At 41.4% G+C, this 11,831-nt stretch overlaps 2 protein-coding genes across 2 annotated transcripts; both read right to left on the reverse strand.

The window, feature by feature from the left end:
* Positions 1–2,701: 2,701 nt before the first annotated feature.
* Positions 2,702–3,328, reverse strand: LOC128040467 (uncharacterized). The gene has a single exon (XM_052629218.1). It carries the CDS (start codon positions 3,326–3,328, stop codon positions 2,702–2,704), a length of 627 nt encoding a protein of 208 aa, XP_052485178.1.
* A 3,140-nt stretch (positions 3,329–6,468) lies between these two features.
* LOC105797583 (uncharacterized) lies at positions 6,469–8,335 on the reverse strand. The gene is made up of 3 exons (XM_052629219.1): positions 7,877–8,335; positions 7,212–7,783; positions 6,469–7,135 (listed from the first exon to the last, which is right to left on the reverse strand). The coding sequence occupies exons 1-3, from the start codon at positions 8,333–8,335 to the stop codon at positions 6,469–6,471; spliced, it is 1,698 nt and encodes a 565-aa protein (XP_052485179.1).
* Between the last annotated feature and the right edge of the window lie 3,496 nt (positions 8,336–11,831).

An 11,831-nucleotide genomic window follows, 5' to 3' on the forward strand; every position in this document is an offset into this window, starting at 1 on the left:
GCTCAAACCATCTCTCGCATTATGAATTGATTTTTTTTGAAAAAAGAAATTTAAAAGAAATACCTTAGCGTGCGACCCGAGGCTCAACTCACTTCTCGCAATATGAGTTGATTTTTTTGAAAAAACAGAGAAACATAAATTGAAAATACCTCAGCGTGACCCGAGGCTCAACTCACCTCTCACATTATGAGTTGATTTTTTGAAAAGAGAAATTTAAAAGAAATACCTCAGCGTGCGACCCGAGGCTCAACTCACTTCTCGCAATATGAGTTGATTTTTTTGCAAAACAGAGAAACATAAATTGAAAATACCTCAGCGTGACCCGAGGTTCAACTCACCTCTCGCATTATGAGTTGATTTTTTGAAAAAAGAAATTTGCGACTCGAGGCTCAACTCACTTCTCGCAATATGAGTTGATTTTTTTCAAAAACAGAAATTGAAAAATATTTCTTGAAAGAAACAGGGTTTCAAAAAAAAACATCTGGTGGAACTAAAAGCCTTCTTCTTCATTAATTCTGTGCAGCTTTCTCCCAGTATTCCTTGCTCTACTGGTATACCTGTATATGTCATGTATGATGTTATTATGATATGCACATGTTTGTCCTAAATGCTTTCGTGTCTACATGATCATGCCATGCACCCTAGGCTGTTTGTCACATGCCCCACTTTTGATTTTAGTGAGGGTCCGCATTCATTTCCTCAATTCTTGTCTTTTCTCTCCAGTTTTGTACTCATCCTCAAGTTCTGTGAGTAATCCACATCTTCGTATATCACCCTCTTGCCCCCTTGTTGAACTTTGTTCCTGCTTTGGGGCCCTTGTATTTATTAAATTCTCATCCAGGTAATGCTCAACATTCCTTTTGTTTAGAGTATGTCATCTTACTATTTATCATTTAAATGAATCAAACACAAGATGCATGGAAAAAATGGCAAAGTAGGCATGAAAGAAAATACCTCACATTCAATTTTTTCAAAAGCAACAAATAAAGAAAATTGACAAGGAATAGTTCAAATACAGAAAGCATCATAAAGAAAGGAAAGTGAATTCAATGGCCACGAATGCTCTAGATATCCAACGCTTAAACTTCTCCACGTTTCTTCATCCTGAATCTTTTCGAGCATGGCTTCTTGTGTAGAAGATTTCGAGCTTCTGAGAATGCTTCAAATATTGTAACTTCGCCATTCGACTCCCCGTTCGAGTCGCCTTGCTCCTTAAGTCTGAACCCGCTTCATTAGGATGCCCTTTCAGGTTTTCATCCTAATGTTTTTGTTTATCAAGACGCCCTTTTCGGGTTTTCATCTTGATTTTTCTTTTTCTTTTTTTCTTTTTTGTTTTTTTGTTTTTTTTATTTGTTTGTTTGTTTTTTGTTGTTGTTTTTTCTAGGCATAATATTTCTTCATAGCATCTGAGTTCACTAGATTAGGTAATTCTTTCCCATCCATCTCAGTGAGAATCAGAGCCCTTCCTGAGAATGTCTTTTTTACAACGTATGGCCCTTCCCAATTTGGTGACCATTTTCCTCGAAAGTCCTTCTGTATCGGGAGGATCTTTCTTAGTACTAGTACCCCTTCGCGAAATTCCCTTGGCCGCACTTTTTATCATGGGCTGTGATCATTCTCTTCTGGTACATCTGTCCATGACAAATTGCCTTCAAGCGTTTCCCTTCAATAAGGTTTAGCTGATCATATCGAGCTCGAACCCACTCTGATTCTTCTATCTTTGTCTCCATCAAGACGCGCAGGGATGAGATCTCTACTTCGATAGGCAGAACGACCTCCATCCCGTAGACCAGAGAAAAAGGAGTTGCCCCTGTCGACGTCCGTACAGAGGTGCGATATGCGTACAAAGCGAATGGTAGCTTCTCGTGCCAATCTTTATATGTCTCAGTCATCTTCCCAATAATCCTCTTAATGTTTTTATTAGCCGCTTCTACTGCTCCGTTCATCTTCGGGCGATAGGGTGAAGAATTATGATGTTTTATCTGAAATTGCTCACATACTTCTTTCATCATCTTGTTGTTCAAATTTAAAGCATTATCTGAAATGATTCTTTCAGGCAGACCATATTGACATATAATCTCCTTTTTTAAGAACCTACAGACTGTAGCCTTTGTCACGTTAGCAAACGAAGTGGCTTCTACCCACTTTGTGAAGTAGTCTATAACCACAAAGATGAATCGATGCCCATTGGAAGCTTTCGGGGAAATTGGCCCTATAACATCCATGCCCCACATAGAAAAAGGCCACGGAGAAGTCATGACATGAAGGGGCGACGAAGTTGCATGAATTTTGTCACCGTAAATTTGACATTTGTGGTACTTTCGTACGTATCCAATGCAATCTCTTTCCATTGTCAGCCAAAAATAACCAAGTCTCATAATCTGCCTGGCCATAGTGAAACCACTGGCATGCGTCCCACAAATTCCTTCGTGAACTTCTTCAAGTATCTTTCTAGCTTCAACAGTATCCACGCATCTTAGGAGCACTTGATCTTTTCCTATTTTGTATAGGATATCCCCGTCAAGAACAAACCCGATCACCATTCTCCTGAGAGTTCTTTTGTCATTCTCGTTTGCTTGCTCAGGGTACCTTTGATTCTTGATGTACTCTAGGATATCATGGAACCATGGTCGTCCATCTGACTCCTCCTCAATGCTAAAACAGTGTGCGGGGGTCTCATATATGCTCATTTGGATAGGCATTATTTCAGTTTCTCTATTTGCTTTGAACATTGAAGCCAAGTGGCCAGAGCATCAGCCAATTGGTTCTCTTCTCGTGGAAAGTAGTTAAAAATCACTTCTTTAAATTCTTTGACCAATTCTGCAACGAGATCGCGATATTTGACTAATTTTGAATCCCTCACTTCCCAATCTCCACGAATTTGATAAATGACTAATGCTGAGTCCCCGTGTACCTCTAAAATTTTGATTTTCCTCTTGATAGCTGCACGAAGTGCCATGATGCAAGCCTCATATTCCGCTATATTATTTGTACAGAATAAATTCAATCTGGCAGTAAGCGGGTAATAGTCCCCTTCAGGTGACACTAAGACTGCTCCTATCCCATGCCCCAATGCATTTGATGCACCATCAAAGCTCATCTTCCATGACTTTCCTTTTGATGACTCGCCCTCTTTTTCTGAAATGCACATCAAATCTTCATCTGGGAACTCAAATCTCAAAGGTTCGTATTCCTCCGTTGTTCGACTTGCCAAGAAGTCAGCTATTGCGCTTCCTTTTATCGACTTTTGGCTCACATATACAATGTCATACTCAGTCAATAGGATCTGCCATCGGGCCATTCTCCCTGAGAGTGCAAGTGACTCCATCATGTACTTTATTGGGTCTAGTTTTGAAATTAACCATGTCGTGTGATACAACATGTATTGCCTGAGCCTTCGAACCGTCCAAATCAATGCACAATAAAACTTCTCAATTGAAGGGTACTTTGCCTCATATTCTGTGAACTTCTTGCTGAGGTAGTAAATTGCCTTCTCTCTTCTCCCTGACTCATCATGTTGCCCCAGTACTCAACCCATTGAGTTCTCGAACACGGTCAGGTACAATATTAGGGGTTTTCCAGGGGTCGGCGGTACTAGAACAGAAGGATTAGACAAATACTGTTTTATCTTATCGAAGGCCACTTGGCACTCCTCGTTCCATTCTCCCGGGTTATGCTTTTGAAGGAGTCGAAAAATTGGATCACACTTATTGGTAAGTTGAGCAATGAATCGGGCAATGTAATTCAACCTTCCTAAAAATCCTCTGACTTCTTTTTGTGTACGTGGGGGAGGCAATTCTTGTATAGCTTTTACCTTATCTGGATCAACCTCGATACCTATTTCACTAACAATGAAACCTAGCAGTTTTCCTGAGGTAGCCCCAAACGTACATTTGGCCGGGTTAAGCTTCTCTGGAACTTTCTTAATCTTTCAAACAGCTTCCTAAGACTCCCAACATGCTCTCTTTCTTCCCGAGATTTGGCAATCATATCATCGACATAAACTTCTATTTCTCTGTGCATCATATCATGGAACAACGTCACCATGGCTCTCTGATATGTTGCCCCAGCATTCTTTAGTCCGAATGGCATTACCTTATAGCAGAAGGTTCCCCACATTGTTAGGAATGTAGTTTTCTCCATGTCCTCGGGAGCCATCTTTATCTGGTTATAACCTGAGAAACCATCCATAAAAGAAAACAAATAATGTTTTGCCGTATTATCCACCAAAGTGTCGATGTGCGGTAAAGGAAAGTTATCCTTAGGGCTTGCTTGATTCAGATCACAATAATCCACGCACATTCGCACCTTGCCATCTTTCTTCGGCACTGAGACTATATTAGCTACCCATTCTGGATACTTTGAGACTTGTAGGAAGCCAGCGTCAAATTGTTTCTTGACTTCTTTTATCTTTAGCAGCATTTCGGGTCTCCTCCTTCTTAATTTCTGCTGAACGGGCTTACATTCTGGTTTCAGTGGGAGCTTGTGGACCACAATAACTGTGTTCAATCCTGGCATATCCTGATAAGACCAGGCAAACACATCCTTGTATTCATGGAGCAAGGCGATCAAATCTTGCCTGGTGTTTTCTGAAATAGAAGTCCCAATCTTCACTTCTTGTTTCTTTTCTTCATTCCCCAAGTTTACTACCTCAATACATTCTTGATGGGGTAGGATCCGTTTCTCTTCTTGTTCTACCATTCTCAGTAAGTCATGAGACGAGACACAATCTTCAACATTTTCGTCAACTTCGAATTCTCCTAAACAAACAGCCTTCTCAAAATTGATTTCAGGATTCATAACGGGATTATTCATGCCATTGATATCTGAGCACCTGAAAGGTGAAGGGAAAAAGCTATAGAAGAGCATTGAGGTATTGGAATCAACACACAATAATATGAGATGATGTGAGACATATGCCGGAAAAGGATATGAATAGAAGAAGTAGTCGCGAAGTTAATGGAAATGAAAAGAACATGACAATATAAAACAAAATGCATATTCATTAATGTTCATTGAAATGATAAAGAGCAAACATAAGCTCTTACAAAAGAAACCCTACTGTTTAAGGACACACAAAATGAAGGGTTAACATTGGGCATTACTCTGAAGGGGACTTAGAAACTACAAGGAGGTCCACAGCAGTCCAGTTGTTCAAAACATATCCTGGAGGACAAGGGCGTATCATTGAAGCATTCTTAATTGCATCACTCTCATTGTCAATAGCATTTAGGCTGATATTCTGAAGACCCTTTTCAATCAATAATGTGACTTGCGGATTGTCCTGCCCTGGGTACATCACTCCTGCTGATGTAAATGTTCTTGACATAGGAGGATACGCCAACGGCTCCCATTCTAAATCCTGGCCTGAAGCTCTTGCGATTCTTCTTTCTCGATCTTTCTACAATTGTTTCCTTCTTTGATGTATATCTTGCTTGAACCCCAAACCGTATCGACCCTTGTGGTGCGTTGGTTTCAAAGCTCTAACCATCCCTTGTTGATATTTTCCCAAACCTTTCCTTGCCCGAGCTCCTTTTCCCACGGTCAGCTTAATTCTCATCTTGGTATTCTTTGACAGTTTGGGAACGGGGATTTTACTCCCTTCAGCAACAAATGCAGCATTGATAAATTCCAATGAGCGAAAAGAACATTCTACTCCATCCTCGCTTATTTCGATGTAGGGTGCATCAGTAGAGATAGATGCGATGATGTCTTCCTCACCACCAACAGTAATCAAACGGCTATCCATGATGAACTTTACTTTTTGATTGAGAGATGAAGGAATTGCCCCAGCAGAATGGATCCAAGGTCTTCCTAAAAGGCAATTGTATGAAGGCGTGATGTCCATGACCTGGAACTCGATATCATATACACATGGCCCCACTTTTGAAGGAATTTCGATCTTTCCCATGACCTCTCGTCGTGTCCCATCAAATGCCCTTACTATAGAATAACAAGGCCTCAGATAGGACATATCAACCGGTATCCTAGAAAGCGTGGCCAAAGGCATAACATTGAGTGCCGATCCATTGTCGATGAGCACATTTGGTAATATGTAACCTTTGCAATTGGACGTGATGTGCAATGCTTTTACGGAGCCCCTACCATTTGGCTGTATTTCGTCATCACTAAAAGAGATAAAATTATCTGCATTTAGATTATTTGCCCACCTATCAAGCTTTTCCACAGATACATTGTTCGCCACATAAGCTTGATTTAACACTTTTAGCAAGGCGTTTCGATGTGGCTCCGAGTTCAACAATAGAGATAATCTTGAGATTCGCCACCGCTTGTTTAATTGTTCTACAACGCTATATTCACTGTGCTTAATAAACTTTAAGAACTCATGTGCTTCCTCCTCATTCACAGCCTTTTTAACTTCTTGCTCAAGTTGTGTTTCAACATCATCCTCAACCTCATACATTGGTGCTTTTCCTTTTGGCTCGGGCGAGAACCTTCTTCTTTGGTTCAACTGTCTCGGAGAATAACACCTTCCGCGCGAGTAAAATGTCCTACTCCGCTGACATCTTCATTCATAACTTTTGACTTTTCACCTTCAGGCACAACGATATTGACATCATACTTCCACGGCACTGCCTTGTTGTCCTTGTAAGAGAAAGGAACAGGTACTTCGATTATCAAACTTGGTTTCACTTCTCGACTAACCTCTTCCTTCTTCGCCTCGTAATAAATCACCAAAGGTCTATCGACGCTATAAGGTAGAACCGTCGATTGATTATCAGAGGCACATATTTCTCCTTCTTCGGCCCTCTCCACACTATCAAGGACCTTGATCTCTTTGTTATCCATCATGTCCTGAAGTAATTTTCTAAATTCCTTGCAAGATTGGATATCATGCCCTTCGATGCCATGAAAATCACAGAAACTCTGGTCTTTTTTACTTTCCTCCTTGAGAATCCTACTAGGCGGGCAGAGCAAGCCATTTTCAATCATCATCTCCCACACCTTCCGCAAAGGTGTCCTTACTTCGGCAACATGAACTTTGGCTCGCCAATTGTCTTCATTTGTCACCGCATTTACATTGCCACTAGTATGGTTAGGAAGAGGATTTCCCGTCACATTGCTAACACCATCGAATCGCAGAACACCAGCATCGATGAGACCTTGAACCCTCCTTTTAAAGGCAAGGCAGTTTTACAGAATGCCCCGATTTCCAAGTGTGATACATGCAATTAGCGCTAGGATCATACCACTTCGGAAATGGAGGCTTCAGGGGTGCCATGTAATGTGGGGAAATTAATTGTTTTTCCAACAGCTTCGGGTATAACTCTTCATATGATACAGGAATTGGAGTAAACTGAGGTCTTTCAGGATTGGGTCTTGCTGGTCTTTGTTCATTTTTGGGTTGGCTTTGTGCAGGCATGGTGTTTGGCGGGAACACGATGAATGGCCTTTGGTTATTCACAACATAAACAGGGTAAGACGGAGGTGCCTGGTAGTAAGGACCTTGAGGAGGAAAGTAGAAGTTTGAAGGTGGGCGGTAATGAGGTCGTGATTGGGCGGAGTACGAAATGGGAGCACAGTGGCTCTCGGTTCCAACCATATGGGCCTCTGCCTCCTTTTTCTTTACAGGTACCGCCCTCTTCGAACTCTCGGGGCCTTCCATTCTCCCACTCTTGACGGTGTTTTCGATAAGTTCCCCGGATATTACAATATTCGTAAAGTCCTTTGTGGCGCTTCCTACCAATTTATCGTAAAATGGCGCTTTGAGAGTATTAACGTAGAGGACCGTTATCTCTGTCTTAGTTAACGGAGGCTCCACCTGAGCCGAGATATCCCTCCATCTTTGTGCATATTACCGAAAAGTCTCTGTCGGCTTCTTTTCCATCATTTGTAAGGTTAGTCGATCAGGCACCATATCCGATACATGCCTATATTGCTCACAGAATGCTGAAGCCAAATCCTTCCATGATCGAATTTTCTCTCTACTGAGTTGATTATACCATCGAAGGGCTGAGCCAACCAAACTATCTTGAAAGTAATGCACCAACAATTTATCATCGTTTACATAACCAGTCATCTTTCGGCAAAACATGATCAAATGTGCCTTTAAACATCTTTTTCCGTCATACTTCTCAAAATCAGGTGCCTTAAATTTTGGGGGTAGGACCAAATCAGGTACCAAAATGAGCTCTTTGGCACTCAAAGTAGAGAAAACTTCAGCGCCTTCTACTGCCTTGATCCTCTCTTCCAGGATCCTATACTTATCCTGAGCGTTATTGTCATCAATTCTCAGCCTTGCTACTTCTACAGGATTATCTAAGTCTGGAACAATTGGATCTAAGGGATTAGCCCCAGGGTTCGATACAAACATTCATTGTCCTAAATGAGCAGATGGAGCAGGATGTTGTTCTAGGCCTGTAGGTTCCCTTTGGGGGTATCCTCGTTGCATTGCGTGGACATGAGGTGGAGTAAATCCCGGGGGATAAAGTGGGTCTTGATTAGCTCTTGACTAAGGTGGCTCTACAACATCAGGGCTCTGCATAGGTCCCTTTCCTTTGACCAAGGCCGTCATCATTTCCATCATTTTGGCCATTTGATCCCTTTGCTCGAGCGATTCCTCTCGAGATCTCACCATCAAATCTCTTGCCTCTTGCTGCGACTTGGCCAGTTGCTCCTGCAACTCTCTTTGGGTTCTTTCCATCCTTTTCATCCTTTCATTGAGTTCAGAATCCATAGCTCTAGCTCTTAAGCGCGTCCTATAAGAGTGACGTGATTCCAGACTCGTAGTGTGGTAACTGTGGATTAGATGGTTTTAACCTTAGCGAATGATTAGGGAGATATGAGCATGCAATGAATAAATGAATGAGTAACTAATGAATGTTAATCATGCGTAAATATGCAAAAATAGGTGTTGATTCCAAAATGGCCCCATACTTGGGCGTTTCATTTATCAAAAGAGTCTGTTACAAAAAGTTTTGCTATATTAGCTTTAACAGTTACACAAACTTCTTAGCCACATCGCCTTATTTCTTTATACGTTCCAGGAACTCCGATATGCTCGATCTTTGGCTAGGAGGGTATTGGCAACTGAGAACTTCCGCTTCATCTGATAATTGTACTACATGCGCAGCCGCCTTACGAATTTCATTGATCAAACTACCGAGATGCATATCCTTTTCTTGAAGGGCTCTTTCGTAGGCGCGAATGTCTCTGTCATGCTGACCGTTCTTCTCTTCTAAAGCTCTCAAGAGGTCATCCAAATGTTGCTGATGAGCTTGCAGTGTACTCTCTAGACTTCGGATTTTTCCTTTTAGCTCTTGATGCCCAGACTGACTAGCCGTTAGTTCTGCAGTCACAGTTTCGTATTCAGCGTTCTTCTTCCTCAACTCTATCATAGCACGTGCAGCTCTTTCCTCTTCTTTCTTTGCTTTGGCTTTCCAGAATTCCATCCCACCTTTGATATTACTTAGTTCCTCCTTCCATTCTGCTGATGCTTTGCCCAATCCACTATTTCTTATAGTGCCCCTTAATTTCTTGTTTTCCAAATGAAGGTCCCTTAAATCCTTTCTCGTAACTTCAACTTCTTTTTGGACTTTTTCGGTTCTGGATTTTTCAATTTCGACATCAATCTTTAGCTGGTAGTTCTCCTCCTGGAGAGAACTAATATCTCGTAACATCTTGGCTTTTTCACGTTCAAATTTATGTCTTGCAATTTCTAGCTCAGATGGGATTTCCTCTGAGAACGGATTTCGGCAAGCTTCATCAATCGGTGGGGTTATTTGACTCTTCACTCGTTGTTGCCTCCATATGTCATAGTCTACAGTGATAGTATCAGCATAGAGAGCCAATTCCATTAGGTAGATTTGCTTCCAAGAATTCGCGGTATCTCGAACCTTTCTCATGCAACCCTCACTCATAAAGGCAAACTCCGATTGTACCAATCCATTGGTAACTGGTACAAACTGTCGCGAAGCGAACTGTCTTTGAACCAACAATGGAGCATATCCAACTCCTCCCCATAATCCTAGTAAAGGCACCCAGTCTTGGTTTCCACACTTGTATAACAAGACAGATGGATGAATCCAATGTGCTCTCCAAGTTATATCTTCGGCACGGAGGTTCTGAAAAACCGAGACCCAATGTTGTTCAGTGACATCCTTCGGCCAATCTTTTTCAAGGTGTGCTTCCAACGGGGCGAATGTCTTTGAAAACATGTGGAAAGGCATTCGTTCCACCTTCCAAAAGTGGCTAAAGATCCAAACATTCAGTAACTGAGCTCATCCGATAAAACGTCCTTCCCCTTTTCTCCTACAAGCATTTAGAGATCTAAAAGTCTTAGCCAAGATGGCTGGGACCGGGTTGACTCTTTGCTTCAACTTTTCGAAGAAATCCACAACCGCAACTTCAATATGCCCAAGAACCCTCGGGAAGACGACCAGTCCGTAAACGGCCAAGGCAAATAGATCTACTCTTTTCAACACATCTGGATGATTCTGAACTAACTCCCGTAGAGAAAACCACGGAACACAACTGACTTCATTCTTCTTCTTTATCTATTTTTCAGCCCATGTATCAGTCATCCCCGTCAACTTCATTAACTTCTTCTTGAAGGTCATTGGTTTAGGCTCCTTCACATATATTTTATTGAATTGTACATGGTCGATGCGAAGCAAGGCAACATACTCTTCCATAGTCGGAGTCATATCTTCTTGATTGAAAGTAAAACACTGATAAGCAGGGTCCCAGAATCGAACCATGGCTTGGATCAACTGCTCGTTCACATCAATTGCCATCAAGTGAGCTATATCCCCATACTTTTCAGTGAAGATGCCTCTAGTATCTGAGTCCCACTGTTTCAAAATCATTGTCAAGTCTTTAAGATCATTCTGATGCACATTCAAGGTCACACGCTCGGGAAGATCAGAGGTGTATCCTTCTTTTAAACTGTCCCCTTTTACTTTTTGAGTCCTCGAAGACCAGTCTCGGACTACGATATTCTTCTCGATTACTTGTGTAATTGACTCCTCCATCAGAAACCCGTTTTTGGCAACCAATATTTAACCAACACCTTACTAATGAGATGTCTACGATGCATGATGAAAAATAAAATGAAAAACAAATAACCTTGGTTAGAGATCACAACAGATGTAAACAGAAGAAAGAAGAAAAAATAAATACTATGGAAAATTTAATGAATTAAGCTATTCAATCATGCGATTTGGAGGAACAGACCCACATTTTCTTTTTTTGCACCAGCATGCTATACAAAAACCTACCCCACATACTATCAGACAATCTACCCGACCTAATTTATTAAATAGACTCAATTCATTTGCAAATAAGTGTAAATGTAAAAGAAATAAAAGGTAGGAGGCGTTTCTCCCGTGTACTTATTTTGGTGACTATTCAACGGACAGAGGTTCGGCATGGCTCTAATTGGATGGCTCGTACGGTTCACTACATGTGATTCTGGTTCTAGAAAGGTACTCGAATTGTCCATACTGTCACCTACTAAGGTAAGTACAGAGCCTCGGTTATCGCCCGTCATGGGCTTGCGAGTTCAATTCGAGGGATTACATTTACTTATGCCTATGCGGAGGGACGAGTTAACTCACGAAAGCATAAGTCATATGTAACCCGGAAGTATTTCACTAGCCTGTGCGGAGGGACGAGTTAACTCACAAAGGCGTAGCGTTTACTTCCACTTAAACGGATGGAGCCCGGGTAGAGAGCTCATGTTATGCAAGAATGCAAGTGCACGGTGTGTGGGGAGAAACTCACAAACCTTTTTATTTTTACTAAAAAAAAAACAAACTAAAATCCGTAAAACTTAAAGCTGAAAAACAACAAAAAAATAGAACAAGTTA

Source organism: Gossypium raimondii, chromosome 4 (genome assembly GCF_025698545.1).
Source record: "Gossypium raimondii isolate GPD5lz chromosome 4, ASM2569854v1, whole genome shotgun sequence".
Classification (NCBI taxonomy): Eukaryota; Viridiplantae; Streptophyta; class Magnoliopsida; order Malvales; family Malvaceae; genus Gossypium; species Gossypium raimondii.